The sequence below is a fragment of the Erythranthe guttata genome, chromosome 8, assembly GCF_056151865.1.
Source record: "Erythranthe guttata isolate IM_541 chromosome 8, IM_541, whole genome shotgun sequence".
Lineage (NCBI taxonomy): Eukaryota > Viridiplantae > Streptophyta > Magnoliopsida > Lamiales > Phrymaceae > Erythranthe > Erythranthe guttata.
In genome coordinates this window covers 18,398,989-18,419,506 of record NC_142540.1, presented here as the reverse complement: position 1 = coordinate 18,419,506, position 20,518 = coordinate 18,398,989, and the positions used below count along the sequence as shown (strand labels likewise).

The 20,518-nt window shown below is 38.4% G+C and overlaps 1 protein-coding gene across 1 annotated transcript; it reads right to left on the bottom strand.

Moving 5' to 3' along the window:
- Positions 1–8,447: 8,447 nt before the first annotated feature.
- LOC105961884 (alkane hydroxylase MAH1) lies at positions 8,448–10,007 on the bottom strand. Its single transcript, XM_088821324.1, is given in 1 exon segment — positions 8,448–10,007. A coding segment is annotated over 1 exon segment (1,530 nt). The 3' UTR covers positions 8,448–8,477.
- Between the last annotated feature and the right edge of the window lie 10,511 nt (positions 10,008–20,518).

Below are 20,518 nucleotides of genomic sequence, written 5' to 3'. Positions count from 1 at the left end.
TCTATATATATTTCCGAGAGAAAAAAATAGATCACTTTCTTCTAAACATTCTCTCTAGATTCTACTGCTCTCTTTCTCTCTCTCTAGATTCATCAGTCACGTACTTTTCTTTGCTTACGTCATTAATTAATGGATAATCAACAAGAAGACAAATCATCGTCGCCGCCTGTTCTCCACCATACCGAACAATCCGACAAGCAGACGATCACTACCGACCACGGCGGCGCAGATTCCGAGACTACGAGGGCTGTTGCAGCAGCTGATGAAACCCCCGCCGCCGCATCTCCGCCGCTTGATGATAATGCCGCCACGGCGTTGGTGGATTTGGCGCATCTCCGCCGCTTGATGATAATGGCTGCCGGAATTAGCGGCGGTGCAAGAAATGTCGACGGCAGAAAAGTAGGTTGGGTAAAACCTTTGATGGGGCCGCCGCCGGAGACTGCCGGAAGTAGCAGCGGTGCAAGAAATAACGACGGCAGAAAAGTAGGTTCGGTAAGACCTTTGATGGGGCCGCCGCCGGAGACTGCCGGAAGTAGCGGCGGTGCAAGAAATAACGACGGCAGAAAAGTAGGTTCGGTAAAACCTTTGATGGGGCCGCCGCCGGAGACTGCCGGAAGTAGCAGCGGTGCAAGAAATAACGACGGCAGAAAAGTAGGTTCGGTAAGACCTTTGATGGGGCCGCCGCCGGAGACTGCCGGAAGTAGCAGCGGTGCAAGAAATGGAGTCGGAACAGCAGGTCTGATCAAACCCTTGACGAGGCCGCCGGAGACCTTCTCCGCCGGAAGATCGAAAGGTTGTGTTCTTGCTCTGGAGGCGTCCACAAGTTCGAATCGGAAGGAACCGCATAGAGCTCTAGTAGCAAATGCAGAGAACTCACCAAAGATGCTGGCGGCGGCGGCGGCAGCGGCCACCGCAAGCAAGAAAAGAGAACAAGTCATAAAAAATACAGTTCATGAAGAGAAGAGTGAAGCCGCCGGAACCGCCGCATCGCCGCCACGCAATATTAGTTATGAATGCCGCTATTGTATGAAAGCTTGGTTTTCGTCTAGACAATTACTTGCCGAACACATAAGATCAGACTGCCCCATGAAAAAACCTTAATCTTCTCGATTAGTTGGCTCCATCTTGTTCCATTTTTTTTTTTTCGATTAGTAGCTTCTTTTTTTTCGTTTTTTTTTTAAATGCTAGATTAGTAGTACTCTCGATTACTCGATAGTTGATATTCGACGAAGATTTGTTTCGACTTTGGTTCGATTTTCTTTCGATTAGTAGCTTCTATTTTTTCGGTTTTTTTATAAAATGCTAGCTAGCTTAGTACTCTCGATTATTCGATAATTGATATTTGATAAAGATTTGTTTCGACTTCGATTGGTTCGATTTTATTTTGCAATGTTTTATGCAGGTGAATTGATGAGAACCATCTTTGATTAATTCTTTCCTGTTTTTTTGTTTTTCTTCATGATACAGTATATTAATATCCATGCACACACACAAATACATATATATATATATACACATACTACACAGAAAATTGGAATTTTAGATTTTTTATTTATTTAATTAAATCGAAAATTTCAGATTGGAATCGACAGTATTGATCATACTACAACATATAATTCTCGGAATTTAAAATAGGATGGAAGGTTGAATATATATATATATATATATATATATATATATATATATATATATATATATATATATATATATATATATATATAATTTTGATTTTGATCCAAAACTTTAGAAAAGTAAAAATAAATAAATTGTGTAATATACCCAAAATGTTATACAAAATTCTAAATCAAATGGAAAATTGTAAAAAATCAGAAATTGTAAAGTTCACAATATATATATATATATATATATATATATATATATATATATATATTGTTTAATTGGAATACTCTTTGAAATAAAACAGTTTTGTGTGATGGGAATGGGGTAAATTCTAAATCAAACAGAATAATATAATTTCTTGATTTTGACGGTTATTCAGTTTCAGTACGTTGGTGAATCTAGAGAGAGAGAAAGAAAGAACAGTTGATGATCTTGCTATATATATATTTCCCAGAGGAAAAAATAGATCACTTTCTTTCTTCTAAACATTCTCGATCTAGATTCTACTCTCTCTCTCTAGATTCATCAGTTACGTACTTAATAATGGATAATCAACAAGAAGACAAATCATCGTCGCCGCAGACGATTACTACCGACCACGGCGGCGCAGATTCCAAGGAACAAAACCCTACCACTTCATCACCACCGAAAACCGAAGCAGCGGCAGCAGCTGATGAAACAACCCCCGCCGCCGCCGCCGCATCTCCGCCGCTTGATGGTAATGCCGCAACGGCGTTGGTGGATTTGGCGGAAACTTTGAAGGAGGATTCGCCGGCGGTTGCAGCCACCGGAAAAAGAGGCCGGGAGGAAAGCAGCAACACCGGCGAAGCAGCTAATGAACTTGTCGAACTGCGCAATGTGCCGCTACCTCCAGGTCCATTATTGCTATCGCCAGATCATCCAAATACAACTACTGAAGAGGATAGTCGTAGTGGAGATAGCAATTATTCATCGCCCCCAGTTTCCAGGAATTCTTCAGATCAAAGTACTGCTAATGATAAGAACTTGATCAAGAAGACAAAGAGGGAGCAGTCGCCTGATGAAATCGAAGAGAGCGGCTCGGGTTTTAGTGACGGGTCGGGTTTTAGTGCCGGGTCGAGTTAATTAGTATCCATGGATCTTGATATATGATACATACATACATCAATACATCAACTTGCATGCATGCATGTTGTTATTACATGCGATAAATATGCATGGGTATTTTTTCGATTAATTACCGAGAATCTCGTATAGTACTCGTTTATAAGTTCGTTTCGATTTTAGTGATTTTTTTTGTTGCTTTTGGCTTTTGAATGCTAGATTTGATCTTGATATATAGTTGAGATTCGTCTAGTTTATAAGTTCGTTTCGATTTTTAGTAACTTTTTTTTTTGTTTTTCAGTTTTTTTTAAATGCTAGATTTGATCTTGATATATAGTTCTTTTGTACCAATTTTTTTTTTTTTTTTTTAATTTGCTTTGTATATACGTTTTTTCGAGCAATTTAACAAATTTTCGGAGCGTTTTACGTACGTAAGAAGACAATATTGTTTAAGGTTTTTTCTTTTTTTTTTTGGAATTGGCTTTAATGATATGTACTTGTACGCAATGTTATTTAAGTTCGGAAAACTAGACGTTACACTTGGTTATTTGTTCAAATTTAATCAAATTTACGGTTCAACTCGACTCGGTTTCACCCATAATAATATTGATACTAGAAACGTAATTTTGCTAACAAAAAAACTGAATTTTTTTAGAATTATTTTTGGAAATTAAAATCAAATCGAAAGTTGAAAATTCCATATTAAAATAAATAAATAAATTAGAATATAAAAAATGAAAATTGATAAAATTCAAAATTAATTCCATTATTAATATAATAACCAGTCTACTCTGCCGCACCTATAGAGTAGAAAATTGAAGAAACAATTTATTTTATTATTACAATAAAGCGAAAAAAGCAACTCATAAAACATGAATTAATTGCAGAAATAAATGACGAACAATTTCTCTTCATCGATCAGTTCATCCATTAATCCAGTAATTAATTAATAATTAGTGATAGAAGGAGAATATTTGGAGAGAAGAGAGAATGATATCTCTTACGTATATTGAGAATATATATAGTTACATGTAGGAAACCCTAACCTACTACACAAGGTAATCCAATATACAAGGTAACCTAATGTATAAGGTAACTATAATAAATAATAATAATAATAATAATAATAATATACGCTAATACACCCCCGCAGTCGAAACGGGAAAGGAGAGAACGTGGAGACTGGAAACAAACTGTTGGAACAGTTGAGTGGGGAGACCTTTCGTGAAGATATCAGCAAACTGGTAGGCGGATGGGACGTGAAGAACTCGAACGTGTCCCAAAGCAACTTTGTCTCGGACAAAGTGTATATCGATCTCCACATGTTTCGTACGAGAGTGTTGAATGGGATTGCTGGATAGGTAGACGGCACTAACGTTGTCACAGTAGACAATGGTGGCTTTCGGAAGTGGGCAGAGCAACTCGGAAAGTAGGTTGCGTAACCAAGTCGTTTCGGCAACGGCATTTGCGACAGCTCGGTATTCGGCCTCCGCACTCGATCGAGAAGTAGTGACCTGTCGTTTGGAGGACCAAGAGATGAGGTTGTTGCCGAGGAAAACACAATAGCCCGATGTCGAACGACGAGTGTCAGGGCAGCCACCCCAATCGGCGTCGGAGTAGGCGATAAGGGAGAGGTCCGGATTGGGGGAGAGCTGAAGGCCGTGATCGAGGGTCCCACGGATGTAGCGAAGGATACGCTTGAGAGCAGCCATATGAGGTTCCCTCGGATCATGCATGAATAGGCATATTTGTTGCACAGCATAGCAGATGTCAGGACGAGTAAACGTGAGGTATTGCAGTGCACCGGCAAGGCTGCGATAAAGAGTGGGGTCAGCAACGGGGGGTCCAGTGGTCGAGGACAACTTGCTCTTGGTGTCAGCCGGCGTAAGACAAGGGTTGCAGGAGGCCATGTGTGCACGCTCTAGTATCTCGTCAGCGTACTTGCGTTGAGAGAGAAACAGCCCATTCGACGAGCGAGTGACTGAGATGCCGAGAAAGTAGTGAAGATCGCCAAGATCCTTCATTGCGAACTCTTGAGTAAGGGCAGCGATGATAGAACGTAGCAATTCAGGTGTGGAGGCCGTGAGTACAATGTCATCGACATACAACAGAAGGTAGGCGCATGAACTGTTGCGACAGTCGCGTGAACTGTTGCGACAGTCGCGGGAACTGTTGCGGCAGTACACGAAGAGTGAAGTGTCGGACTTGCATTCTCTGAACCCCATGCTAGTAATGTGAGATGCAAAACGCTTGTACCAAGCACGTGGTGCCTGCTTGAGGCCGTAGAGTGCTTTGTTGAGACGACACACGTGAGTGGGGCGAGATGGATCGACGAATCCGGGAGGTTGCTCGCAGTAGACAGTTTCAGAGAGATTGCCATGTAAGAAGGCATTTTTCACGTCAAGTTGGTGGATAGGCCATGATCGCGAGAGAGCAATACTGAGAACTGTTCGAACAGTTGCTGGTTTGACCACCGGACTGAATGTTTCATCGAAATCAATGCCAGGGCGTTGATCAAAACCGCGAACAACCCATCGTGCTTTATACCGTTCCAATGAACCATCAGCCTTCAATTTCTGCTTATATAACCACTTGCCACTGATAACATTAGTAGAGGGGGGGCGGGGCACAATATCCCATGTGTTATTTTTAATCAAAGCAGTATATTCCTCAAGCATGGCCATACGCCAGTTTGGATCAAGGAGGGCATGGCGATATGTAGTGGGAGTTTGGGATGCGGTAGACACGGTAAGAGAAAAGGGGATTTTGGGCTTGTGAATACCGGCCTTGCTGCGTGTCAACATAGGATGGTTGGGTGGGGGTGAGGAAGCGGGAGTGGGAGGCTGTGATTCTGCTGGGTGTGGAGATGCAGTCGGGTGGAGGGGCATGGGTGTAGTTGAGGGAGGACTGTCGGACGAGCTGTTGGGACAGTTGGTTGTAACCGTAGGTGGTTGTGTATCGTTGTTGGACGAACTGTTGGGACAGTTGTGTGAGACAGTTGGTTGGACTTGTGTAGGCTGAGGAAGGAAGAGAAGTGGGTGCAGGGGTTCGGTCATATTAGAGGTGGGGGAATTGTGGGGTGAGTCGGTGGGTTCGGCGAATGGAAAACGGCTTTCATCAAAGGTCACATGGCGGGAGATAATGATTCGACTGGTTGACCGATCGAGGCAACGATAGCCTTTGTGCGATGAGGGGTGACCAAGGTAGACACAAGGAGTAGAGCGAGGGGCGAGTTTGTGAGGGGTGGTGGCGGTTAGATTGGGATAACAGAGACAACCGAAGACACGAAGGTGAGAGTATGTGGGTTTTGATTTGTATAGGGATTCATGTGGTGTGCGATTTTGTGTGGATTTGGTAGGAAGGATGTTGATGAGGTGTGTAGCCATATGAAGGGCTTCGACCCAATAGGTGGGGGGAAGGGAAGCTTGAAAGAGAAGTGAGCGGATCATGTTTGTGATGGTGCGGATCATGCGTTCGGCATGTCCGTTTTGAGGGGAAGAGTGGGGACATGAGAAACGGTGTAAGATACCGTGTTTGGCAAAATATGTTTGAAAATCTGTATTTTTGAATTCACGTCCATTATCGCATTGTAAAGCTTTAATGGGGTGCTGAAATTGTGTTTGTATAAGTTTGTGAAACTGTTGGAACAGTGAGAAAACATCGGATTTATAGTGTATGGGGAAAGTCCATGTATAGTGGGTGAAATCATCTATTAGTACGAGGTAATATTTGAAACCAGAAATACTAGAAATAGGAGAGGTCCATAGATCAGCATGAATAATTTCAAAAGGTGCAACGGTAATAGAATGACTAGTAAAGAAAGGTAAGCGAGAATGTTTGCCTAATTGACAAGCATTACAAAGAGACTCCCGTGGGTCTTTGGTACTAGAAATTAAATTGGAAGAAAAAAGACGAGACATGACAGGGTTTCCCGGGTGACCGAGACGACGATGCCATGTAGTAGAGGAGACAGACGTGGTGTGAGCAAGGAGGGCGGTTGCGGATGGGCTGGGAGAAGGGGCGCCAATAGGGTATAAATCACCGGAGCTATTGCACCTGAGGATGAGTGTTCTGGTCCGGAGGTCCTTCACAGAAAAGCCATAAGGGTCAAATTCAACTGAACAAGAGTTATCTCTAGTGAATTTTCGGACAGACACAAGGTTCTTAATGATGTGAGGAGTAACATAGACATTGGTTAGACGAAATGGGGTAGAGGGTAGGATGGTGTGGCCAATTTTATGGATAGGAACAGTGGAGCCATTACCAACGATGACATGCTTGGGAAAATTATTACTAGGATTAAAAATAAAATGGAAATTACCTGAGTGAGGTGCCATGTGAGATGAGGCGCCCGTGTCCATAAACCACTGAGGTTCGCTCGATGACTGAAGAGTCAACGTGTTGAGATGAGTGGCAAGATCTGTTGGCTGTAGGGGACCACTGTTCGACGAACTGTTGGAACAGTTCACGTGCTGTTGGGGATCTTGCTGTCCAACGAAATAAGCATGAGCTGTAGGAGCATGATACGGACCAGGAGAGCTTGGGGGGGGTCCAAGAATCGATGAAGATGTCTGAGGCGTATAAGGGGCCCGCCAAGGTTGCGATTGGTAGTGAAATTGATTGTAACCGTAGTGTTGCATCGGATGTCGTGACTGACCACGACCGCCACGACGATTTGTGCGACCGACACCTCGCTGATTGCGCCAAGAACCACCACCTCGATAATTGCTGGAAGTGTTGGGCCAACTGTTGGAACTGTTCGGCCAACTGTTGGAACTGTTGGGGCGAGATGCGTAGAGAACAGTAGGGGTCTGTTCCGGTTCAGCAATGCGATGTTCTTCCATCTGGAGTAGTGAACGTGTTTGGAGAAAAGATGGCAGCGGAGTTTGGAAGGAGATTAGATTGACAATGGTCCCGTAATGTTTTGGTAAGCCGTGGAGGGTTTGGAGGACGAGTTGCTTGTCTGACACGGGGTTGCCGACGTCTGCCAAGTTGTCGGCAGTGGTTTTGAGAAGTTGACAATAATCATGGATCGAAAGAGATCCTTTCTTGAGGGACTTGAACTGTTCTTCGAGTTGGATGGCCCGATAGTCTTCGTTGTCTGTAAAGAGAGAGGCGAGGGCCTTCCACAGATCATGGGCCATTGCGGTTTTGGAGAGAACCATGCTTGAGAGGTCCTCGGTTATGGTGCCATAGATCCAAGATTGGAGGAGGTAATCCGCACGTTGCCATTCATCGGCGGAGATGTTGTCGGGCTTTTTGTTTCCGAGAAGCAGATCGGTGAGGCAGAAGCGACCTGCGGTGATGGTGAAGAAGTGACTCCACTTTTGATAGTTCGGATTTTTAATATCCAGGGTTACAGGAATAAGGGCTTTGATGTTAGATATAGCATGAGCAAGGTGAAAAGGGTTAGAAATCATGGGCGGTGTTGGTGTTTCGGTGGCCATGGTTGAAGAGAAGAAGGCAGAACGTGAAGAAAAAAAAATTGAAGAAGGCAGAACGAGAAAAAAAAATTTGAAGAAGGAGAGAAACGGCGGCTAGGGTTTTTGGCTCTGATACCATGATAGAAGGAGAATATTTGGAGAGAAGAGAGAATGATATCTCTTACGTATATTGAGAATATATATAGTTACATGTAGGAAACCCTAACCTACTACACAAGGTAATCCAATATACAAGGTAACCTAATGTATAAGGTAACTATAATAAATAATAATAATAATAATAATAATATACGCTAATAATTAGTACTTAAGTAATTATAATATTAGTTATCATGCATCTTTTCTGGGGAACAATTTGACCTTCAATCCATGTTTCGTCTTAAGAATAACCGAACCCCTAGTCGAAACCCTATGACCCTCGACCAACCGAACACGATAGCGGTGCACGATAGCAACCGCCACCATCTTCATCTCGACGAAAGACATCTCCTTACCGGGGCAGCTCCTCGGCCCCACGTTGAACGCCGGAAACCTAAACGAGGGCTCGTGCCTCAACCCTCCTCCGGCCAAAATCCAACGCTCCGGCTTGAACTCCAAGCAATCTTTTCCCCACACACTCTCCATTCTCCCCGTCGAATAGAAAGAAATAATAATTTTAGTATTCTTTTCGACTTTAATATTATTATTATTATTACCACCGGCCGGGAGAATATCGGGTTCGACCGGAGATTTGAGCTCCAAAGCAACCGGAGGGAATAGCTTCTTACACTCTTCCACACCGAAAAAACTCGGATTCTCGTGCGACGATAGCGACAATACATTCTCGATTTCTTCAAGAATCTTGGTTTCCGCAAACGGGTTTTTGGCCAAGAGCCAGAAAAACCATGTTAGGGTTGTGCTTAAGCTATCTCTTCCGGCAATCAACAACCCTAAAAAAGTGTCCTTCAGAGATCACTGTCGTAAATCGCCCGAGAAATCGATGTTGTTGCCACAATTTTCCTCGTACACTTTCTTGAAAACGGTGAATACGTTGACTTTATTATTAGCCGTGTAATAATCGTTATCTTCTTCCATGGAAATTATACGCCGGTGAAAGAATTCATCAAATGCCTCGGAAGCTTCCGTAAGAGTCCTCTCGTTGCCGATATTAAGCCAACTTTGCAGCCTCCAAATGGATTCGGGCCAAATATGCCTATGCAGAAGGGGCTCCACCGATTCCCTCAACGCCTTCTCGCAACGAACTCGATTCTTCAAATCTTTGGATAAACTGCACGGATTGTGATTGAAGAAAAGTCGACAAGTATTATCGAACGAGAATCTTTCTAGAATAACCTGCATGTCGATCTCGGTTCCTTCTCGTACGTAATGATCGAGAACCGGGACAAGCCCGGTTGTCACCGTTTGCCGGGTCGTTTTCTCCACTAAAGTGTAGAAACCGGCCTGGTTTATTATGGACAAAGTTGCCCTTCTATGGAGCTCCCACAATTCGAAATCGGCCCGAAAGATACTACCCTCCAAGATCTCGAATATCTTCTTGAATTCGGGCCCTTTCGGATAGTTCGAGAATTTTTTGTTGAAGATGTGGTTTATATTAATAGGATCACAAGTGACGAGCATGTCCATGTTCGGGAATAAACGGCCGCCTTTGAAGTGAAACGTGGCCCCGTTCTCGCGCATGCTCTCGGTGATGAAGTCGTGAATACGATGAGCGTTTCTGACGAGGCCCGGAAGCATTCCGACTACGGGCCAATTGGTCGGCGTGGATGACGACGGCCCCTTTTGTCGTCGCTTTACGAATTCGTAGAAAACGACGACGAAGGGAAATATGCATAGAGGAAGCAAGAAAATGAGATTAGCCATTAAAACTATATTGATAAAATTTGTTTTGTGATTTATTTTTGCAACCATACTCTATTCTTATAGAAAAATTTAGTGTAAATAGTTAGGTGAGTGAATTCAATGTACAAGAAGAAAAAAAAGACAATGAACATGGAGAAATTATTGTTCGATAAGCATGCGCAAAAGTACTCGAACATTAATAAGTGAATTCTAGGAAATTTGGTAAGAGATACCGTTATATATGAGGTTTGGTCATACTTATATCATAATAAATTCACATATATTTATTTAAAAATTAAATTATACTGAGTGAGATGTGGTTAAATAGTCACTCACTAAACACACATACATTTGGTTGTGTGTGATTATGTGCACATCAACTGTAATATATAATTACTCCATGTATTTCACTTGGTATAACATCGAATAAACCGCGATTGTATTTAAATTAAATGGTTAAGAATATGTAAACCGTACGGTTCTTGGTCGATGATTAACCCACCTGTGGAGACGGAGGTAACATCGAATAAACCGCGATTGTATTTCCCAATTGCTAATTTTGCAGACCGAACCGACCCGTGATCATGGCTAACTGTCACGATTCATGAAATTAATTAATTAATTAATTGGATTATAAATAAACCAGACGCACACATATGCTATATATAATTAGGGTATGTGAAATTAAAGAATCAAGGCTACACATTTTGATCTTTAAGGTACAGTTTTTTTTTTCTTCAAAACTAACTCAAATTCGTGTATATAGAAATCAAAAAATATTAAATTTTCTAATGTTATTTATGTTTGCGAAATATTTGTAAAATAAATTATTTATCGAAAAAAAAAAAACTGAGACCAAATAAAATCTGCCGAATAATGGTAAAATTTTCGTCTTTTATTATCTCTTTTTTATAATTTCTTTACGAAAAATGATATCGTTAAAAGAAAACAAATCATGACGACGGAATTCAAGTTAATTTTGAATTTTAAGAAATTCAAATTAAATTAGAATAAATAGGACAATTTTTTTTTAATGTTTGTGGGAAATGAATAGTTGAATATCTTCAAAAGATTAAAAAAAAAAAAGATTATAATGAAATTTTTTAAAACTAGAAAAAGTAAAAACAAGAAAATAAAAGGAAAAAAGAATATTCATAAAGTGGTGCTAAAAACGTTAGGGTTTGTACAACGCTTTACAACATTATTACAACAACTATTTATTTATGACAACAGTTCCTTTTTAGTGGTGCTATTTCCACCTCTAAAGTATCTCGGTTCACCAAAAAAGTATATAAAATAGCATAAATATCTCTCAAATTGATAATCCACCATCTTTCCTTATATTTTCTTAATCCTCATATATTCTAAATTATTTTTTTTTTAATTTTTTTAATTTTAATATTTTCTTGCAATGAAATTTTTTTACAAGATATTTAAACTTCCATATCAAATGACTTACAGATTATATAATATTTTTTTTAGGAAACAAAATTATATTAAGCCAAATTGGCCAATTTTGGATGAAGTTCAGAACCTTCCATACGAGCACTCTTAATTTATTTCTCCAATAACGTGAATTCCTGCTCTTTTTGACATTCGAAAATATTTTTCTCTGACGAAAGCATTACTCACATAAGATGGAGATAGTGAGATTTTGCGGTAAAGATTCCAGCGAAATTGATGAGGTTTTTTTTAATAAATATTTTAATTAATTTAGTGGTGGACGGTTTACAGATTTGTAAAAATATATAGGTGAAAGAAGAAGAAAGGAGCAAAATAGAAAATATGTTTAATTTGGTGGTAAAATAAGATATTTTGAGGGTGAAAATAGCACGTCTCTTCTTTTTTTCTTACACTTTTTGGTTAACTTTACTTTTAGCTTTAAGTACATTAAAAAATGTGAGCCACATATTATAGCTTTCTTTACAGCAACTTCAATGTGGATCGGACCTGCTGTTGAACCAGTTAAACCGCGAATCGTTTGCCTTGCCCACTCCGGTTTGACCAGTTGAATCGTAATATCGGAACCCGAGTGAAAGTCGAGTTTTTTTTCGAAACTTGTGCGCTTTTTTTAAATAAACAAACTAAATGATTAAAAGTTAAAATGACATGTTTTTACTCTCCATTTAATTTTTTTTAGATATATTATTGGAGCATATATTATTTTGTTGATTGGAAGATATTATGACGCAGGACAGAAGCACGGTAAAGAATTAATTTCTACGAATTAATCCTATAGAACAAGATAACATTCGGAATCCACCGAAAACTCTGGAATCCACCAGAAGAATAGAGAAAACTCTAAATATTTTATTAAAATTCGAAAATCTTCTAAATAAAGTCCTAAGGCAGAAATTTATACTAAAAAACTGAAAACCCTAATTAAAATAAGAAAATACTAAAAATTACCAAAAACGGCGAAAACGAGTTAGAGTCTGATTTTAGTAGATCTCGTAATTTTGGGAACAACCCAATTTACGGAATCCTAACCCGATGTTTCTATGATTTGATATTAATTTTCTAAAACTTACCTAAAATAGCAAAAACGAACTTTTGGGAGTCTTAACGACGTTGGATTGTTGAAATTTGACGTGATTCATGAGCTTTGCTCATGAGTTGTGTTCCTTGCGCCGTTTCACTTGAGATAGAGTTCGTTTCGTACTCAAATACAATTTGAGTTTTTCGAAAACCCTTACTTTTCCATAATTTATTTCGATATTTCCACCAATGCCCATTAATAACTCTTCTTCGAATTAAATAGCTATTTTGCAACTCGAATCCAATTTGACGTCCCTTATCAATCTCCTCTTCTACAAAAGAGCTCGATCTCGAGCTATGATCAAAATATAGCGATGCATATTTCTTTGCAAACAACTTCAAGTGCTCCACCAATATTTCCGGCACAAAAATCTCGCTTACAAAATCTTCTTCCAAACGAGGCGTTGGTAAAATTGGCTTCTTAATAGAAAATCCCAATGGCTCCACCAATTTCTCCGATACAAGAACTTCACAGCAAACACTATCTACAATTAGATCACATACCTCAACGCAATCCACTTGTACCTTCTCTTCTCGTGCACCTTCCTCTTCTTGAACAAATTCTACAACTTCAAACTCTTCCTCAAATTTACTTTTAACACCCTCATTAAACTCATTGACTTCTTCTTCAAGCTTGCTAACATTGTCTTCTACCCCATTGTCGTTCTCTTCAACTTTGTTGATGCTCGCTTCAAACTCGTTGTCTGTCCCTTCAACTTCGTCGATGTTCACTTTGATTTCGTTAATGTCATCGTTAATAATAGCTACGCTACTTTTAACTTTTACGACAATTTTCTCTTCAACTTCGTCAACTCCTACGTCATGATCCTCCACCAAATTTGGAGGTTGAATAACGAACGAAGTATCTTGTGCCTCCTTAACTTTGACAACGGGTGGAACATCTTCGATTTTTCTAGAAGCACTATTTCGCTCATAATATTCCGACCTCCATGCTGACTCTTGAGCCTCTTCAAGGGTGTAGAATATACGCCACCCCATCCTAAGACGTATTGAAATATTCAAACCTGCCAAGTACCGTGAAATTTCCGTACTTTCGGATTCTTGCAGGTTATTTAAGTTTGCTAGTCTCTCAAACTCAGCAGTATACTTGTTAACAGATCTACTCCCTTGCGAACAATTACGATATAGTTGAAATAGACGTTGCTCATAACCTAAGGGTAAAAAACGATCCATCAACATTCTTCTCATCCTCCTCCATGATTGGATTGGAAATTTTTCTTGTCTAGCTCTCTTCCTCTGTATATCATCCCACCATGCGGCTGCACAACCCTTTAACTCACACCTAACCAATTTTACCATCTTATTCGGCAAAATATCCATCAATTCAAAATATCTTTCAACTTCTGATACCCAATCGATAAAATCCTCAACTTCAAGAAAATTTCCACTAAAAGAAGGAATTTCAGCTCTTGCCCGATATTTATCACGATCCTTTTGCCTCCTTATAGGCGGGTTTTCTTCAAAATAAGAGTTGCCGCTCACCTTTGAGTAGTCATCATACCTTGATTGAAGTTGAACAGGTCCATGATAATTGTATCTAACATTAGCACCTCGGGCTACACCGTCGGCAATCATCGTGTTAGATCCAGTCCTTTTGTTGTTGTTGTCAAGGGCAAATCCCTCGCGCACCAACCGCAGATTTTGCAATTTTTTCAACCCCGCGGTCATCGCCAACGTAGTTGTTGTCTCCATGTTTCGCACCTTTCGCCATCTAACCAGGAAAAACCTCGCTACTGATGCCAACTGACGCAGGACAGAAGCACGGTAAAGAATTAATTTCTACGAATTAATCCTATAGAACAAGATAACATTCGAAATCCACCGAAAACTCTGGAATCCACCAGAAAAATAGAGAAAACTCTAAATATTTTATTAAAATTCGAAAATCTTCTAAAATAAATTCCTAAGGCAGCTATTTATACTAAAAAACTGAAAACCCTAATTAAAATAAGAAAATACTAAAAATTACCAAAAACGGCAAAAACGAGTTAGAGTCTGATTCTAGTAGATCTCGTAATTTTGGGAACAACCCAATTTACGGAATCCTAATCCGATGTTTCTATGATTTGATATTAATTTTCTAAAACTTACCTAAAATAGCAAAAACGAACTTTTGGGAGTCTAAACGACGTTGGATTGCTGAAATTTGACGTGATTCATGAGCCTTGCTCATGAGTTGTGTTCCTTGCGCCGTTTCACTTGAGATAGAGTTCGTTTCGTACTTAAATACAATTTGAGTTTTTCGAAAACCCTTACTTTTCCATAATTTCTTTCGATATTTCCACCAATGCCCATTAATAACTCTTCTTCGAATTATATAGTTATTTTGCAACCCGAATCCAATTTGACGTCCCTTATCATATTATTTTTAGATTATAATTTCTATAATATTGAAATGATGTGTTGATATGTTGTGCGTGTAAAATAAAAAATAGGTTTGATTTACGTTTTAATTGGAGTTGAGTAATGAGTTAATGCGTGTGAAAGAAAATATATTTTATTTAATATAAATATTAAATATAAATAATTATAAAACAAAAATGAAAGAATGGTTGAATCTCACTTGAACCGGTTCAACCCTGATTAAGTAGCTTGTCCAAATCAGTAGCTTGTCTTGTCTGGTTTTTAAAACATTAAGCAAAATCCTTAATCATCATTTTGATACTACAAACTAAAAAATTTCCACTCGAATAGAGTTATCACGATACATAACGTTAGAAAATACTAAACAATCTCGTATTCCAGTATCATATAAGCTCTCGTTTGGTTGGACCGATTAACCATAATTAACTAAATAACAGGACTTTGTTTAATGTTCGGTATCCCCAATAACTTGTTGAGTCGAACAACAAATATTATATTATTATTACTTATCTTGCGTTCTAGTGCATCATTTGAAAATTCCTACTAGGTTGACTAAATAAAAAACATGGTATGCAAGATTAAATATATATTTTTTTCCTAAATAAATCGAAAATCGTGGTTTCATAGTGTATATATTTATGTAGCAATTTACTTCATCTCGTATATAATGAAACTAAGAAATATGTTGGAAGAATTTGTATTAGCTTTCAATTGGGTGGGCCGATTATATATAGCCCATTGGGCTTCTGACAGATGGATAAGGTAAATGAATTTATTTATTATTTAGGGCCTGAAATTCCCGAAATTACATATGTAGCCCCGTTGGCTTTCCGTAACTACATAAACTAGTCACCTTATTATTATTCTTCTATGCATGTATGATATAACGTATAATACATACATATATACATACATATATAGATACAGTCACCCCTGGAAATATAATTCTTGTTTTGGCTTAATTAACTTCTCTTCTCGTTAATGGATAATCAAGATCAAGAATACGGAGGCGGCGGCGCAAGACAAGAGGGTGAGATGGACGGCGGCCGCCGCAATAATGTGGGGGGAATAACAATTTCCGATGAGACGACGGCGGAGGAGGAAGCTGTTCGCGGTGGTGCTTCTGGATCAAATCGAAGCGGTGGAGGAACAGTTAATCAAGACGGAATAATAGATTTGACGGGGTCGCCGCCGGAGACCGCCGGAAGTAGCCGTGCAGTAAGCGAAGACGACGGCCGGACGTTGAATTTGATAGAATCTTTGCCGGAGACGACGGCGGAGGAGGAAGCTGTTCACGGTGGTGCTTCTGGATCAAACCGAAGCAGCGGAGGAACAATTAATCAAGACGGAATAGTAGATTTGACGGGATCACCGCCGGAGACCGCCGGAAGTAACCGTGCAGTAAGCGTAGACGACGGCCGGACGTTAAATTTGATAGAATCTTTGCCGGAGACGACGGCGGAGGAGGAAGCTGTTCACGGTGGTGCTTCTGGATCAAATCGAAGCGGTGGAGGAACAATTAATCAAGACGGAATAGTAGATTTGACGGGGTCACCGCCGGAGACCGCCGGAAGTAACCGTGCAGTAAGCGTAGACGACGGCCGGACGTTAAATTTGATAGAATCTTTGCCGGAGACGACGGCCGGCGGAAGATTAGATTCTGTGGGGAACCCCGGATCGGCGTTAACGCCGGCGATGCGTTCACCAGTTAATCGGGAATCTTCTTCATCCAGACTCTCTCTACGGCCACTTCATCTACGGATCACTCATCTGATTAAGGATTTTCAAGATTCCGAGAGGCGGCGGCGTGCCGCCGGCGGCGGCGGCGAATCTTCTAGATGGCGGCCGTTAGGGAAGGGGAAGGGTAAAGCAGCAGCAGTTGATCAACATTCATTCATACCCAATTATTTTCCTCCACTAGATGGTCATGAAGATCAACCACCATTCAAGAAATTAAACATCGGCGGCGGCGGCGGATATTCTCAGACTAGCGCCGGCGTCGGCGGCAGCAAATACATTCAGTACAGTGGCGTCTGCGGCAGCAGCAGTCACAACAACTCATCACACCAACACCAACTACTGCATGGGGGCGAGGCATCAGCACCGGCGGCCGCCGCCACCGCCGCATTGCCGCCACGGCCACCGCGACCACGTGATGGATATTCTCAGACTAGCGGGGCCGGCGGCGGTGGCAGCGGTCATAACTCATCAATAGCAGAAGCAGCCACCATCGCCGCATTGCCGCCACAGCCACCGGAACCGCGTATTGAATTCGCATGCATGTTTTGTAAAAGGGCTCGATTCTGGTATCTATCCTTACTCGAGCAACACATAAAGACATGCATCCCGAGACACTTTAACCTCGGTTAGTAGCTTCTTATTTTTCGACTTTTTTCAAAATGCGAGATTAATTAGTAGTCTCGATTCTTCGATAGTTGATATTCGATAAAAGATTCGTTTTAGCTTCAGTTCGATTATTCGCAGTACCTTTTACTGAGATCTACCATAGACTGATCATAGTACACATGCAGTTCATGAAATACAATTCTTTATTTTTTCTTCATTTTATTTTTTCTGTTATTACCAATATATATATATATATATATAAACATTTTAAATATACATTTATAAGAAAAATAAAAATGGTAATTAAAAAGTTTCACCTTCATTAAAAGGAGGCTCAGGTTTATAATTTATAAATTACAAATAAATAATGTAGCAGAATAAGCTGATAATACAAACCAAAGGTATGCATGATTCGATCTATAATGTGTCTCGTTTCTGAAAGAAGAAGAACGTAACAAAAACATCGAAGAATAAGAAAAAGGAAAGAAAAAAATTCTCTTTGTCATAACTAGGTAGGAACAAATTCAACGGAATTTTGAGATAACTCGAATACCAACACTTTTAAGATGATCAAGAACGATAATATCTGCACGAGAAAAAATATAGTGTACTTAAATACCCTCTTCTGTAGCTTCATTGTTTCGTCGGCACTTGCAATGTCGTCGGAAAACTGTTCCAATTTCTCAGCCTCGTTATTAATCATTAAATCCTCTGCCTTTTGCTCTTTCGAAATAGTGTTCGGATTTGCCGAAGCGGCCCTTAGGTTTTGAACCGTTCTTGATATTGCCAAATATTCTACTTCAGCTTCTATTCTTTGCTTAAATAATTCCTCGAGTTCTGTTTCGTAAAAAAAACCTCTTTCTTCTGTTACTACCAATTCAGATTGTCTTGTGTCGGTGTCTGGATCTGAATCGTCGACGGAAGCATCTATTTCGATTTCCTTGAACTTTAGCACTTCTGCATAGATATAAACATTTGGCTCGATTTTCAGGAAATTTGAAGTCGAAAAATGTACTAATTGATTCCCTACACTGATAAATTTTCAGTATGTGAAGTAAAACGGTCACATAATCAACGTCATCGAATAACTAGACAACGAAAACTTAACGACTCGGAAAAGCTATAGACATAATATCCATTTTTTTTATCCTTGATCTTTAAATATATCAATATTGAACTAAACATACATGTTGGAATTATTAGAAGACATCCTCACATCTCGTATAATAAAATTTCGTTTTAGATATGTACATGATATATTTTGTTCAAGAATTAATTAAAAGTTAAAAAAATGTTTGAATTCGATAATTTAAAATTTTGAAATTAAAATTAAGTTTCATTTATACTTCATTTGATTTCTTCATTTGAAAATTCCTACGAGGTTAACCGAATAAAAAACATGGTATGCAAGATTAAATGTATTTTTTACCTAAATAAACCGAAAATCTTTTTTCATAATATATATATATATATATATATATATATATATATATATATATATATATATATATATATATATATATATATATATATATATATATATATATATATATATATATATATATGCCAACCACCCTTCATTGGAATTTTAATTCTTGATAAATCCTTTATTTATAAATGATTTTTGAGATAAATCCAATGGGCCTGAAAAACCATATATGCCCCCACTAACTATTAATTGTATAATTATTTAATTTAAAAAAAATTATACCCATAATCTACAACCAAATCTTCTCCAAAAATTATTTCCCTCATCACGCCAATTCAGTTTTTTTTTCCTTTTCTTTTTTTATTTTGTTTACTTGTTTTCTTTATTTTCGATTTAAAAGAAAATTTTGTAATTATTTATTTATTTTTTTCGGTTTTTTATTTTAATTTTTTTTTTCTTATTTATATTTTTCAGGTTTTTTATTTTAATTTAAAAAAATGGTTTTATTTTTATTTTCGTTTTTTCATGGTTTTTTTTGTATTTCATAGTTTTTTAAAAATAGGTTTTTTTTATTTTCTTTCCAGTTTTTTTAAATAAAAACTACTCTATATAAACATGAAAACCACTCTATAAACATGAAAACCACTAAGGGTGGTTTCGGTACGGTTACCGAACATTTTGTTCAATACCGTGTACCTACCGTATCTTTCGGTATTGTAAAATTCTATACCGTTACCGTACCAACAATTGCGGTATACCGTTATTCGGTATACCGTTAGTTTCGGTACGGTATGATCGGTACGTGGTAATCTACCGTACATCATTTTGTTGATTAACTCGGATGATACCATAATTAAGATGAATACTAAATAAATGCATAAATACAACAAATTAAGCAAATGAATATGGTAATCAGGCAATTTACATGAATGTACATTATACGATCGTAATAGCACTTCAATTAACTAATGATTACTAAGATATCTATAGCAAATTTGTAGAAACTAATGAGCAAAAAAGTTTCATGGTTTATATAAAGAGAAATAAAAAAAAAACTATGTTGCAATAATGCAAATGAAACAAAAAGCTGGGAACTTAGGGGGGAAAGAAAGGGAGAGAAAATTATGGCAAAAAATATTCCACCAATAAGAGATTAGTTGGACTTTGAAACTAACGAAGTAGGTGACATGAACAACTTCAACGAAAGCCAAATATTGAGTTTGCATAAATATATGAAAATAATAAAAAAAATTATAATTATGTACATATAATATATATAGGATGTATAATATTTTTATTCTTGTTTTTTTATTTTTTTTTAATAATATTTGTTGACTATATTTTTTTTATTTAACAATATAAAAGGAAAAATATGTTAACTAATTTTTAAAATAAGTTGTGGTACGGTACGGTATTACCATGGTATTGAAGATACAATACCGCTACCGTACCGTAAGACAATGGTACGGTACCGATATCGTACCAAATGCAGTGGTAACCGATAGTTCGGTATTTATTCGGTAATTTGTGGTAGGTATACCGTGGTAATCGGTATTTGGTAATTTTTGCCCAGCCCTAAAAACCACTATAACAACTATATAACATGAAAAATACTCTGTATAACAACTATGTAAACTTGAAAACCACTCTGTATAACAACTATGTTAATTTAAAAACCACTCTGTATATACAGTTAAATAAAAATATGTACAAAAATTATTGAAAACCACTATAAAATTGTTGAAAACCACTATAAAATTATCAAAGACAAAGCATGGCATTATGAAAACTACTCCGTATAAACAGCTATATAAACATGAAAACCACTCGATAT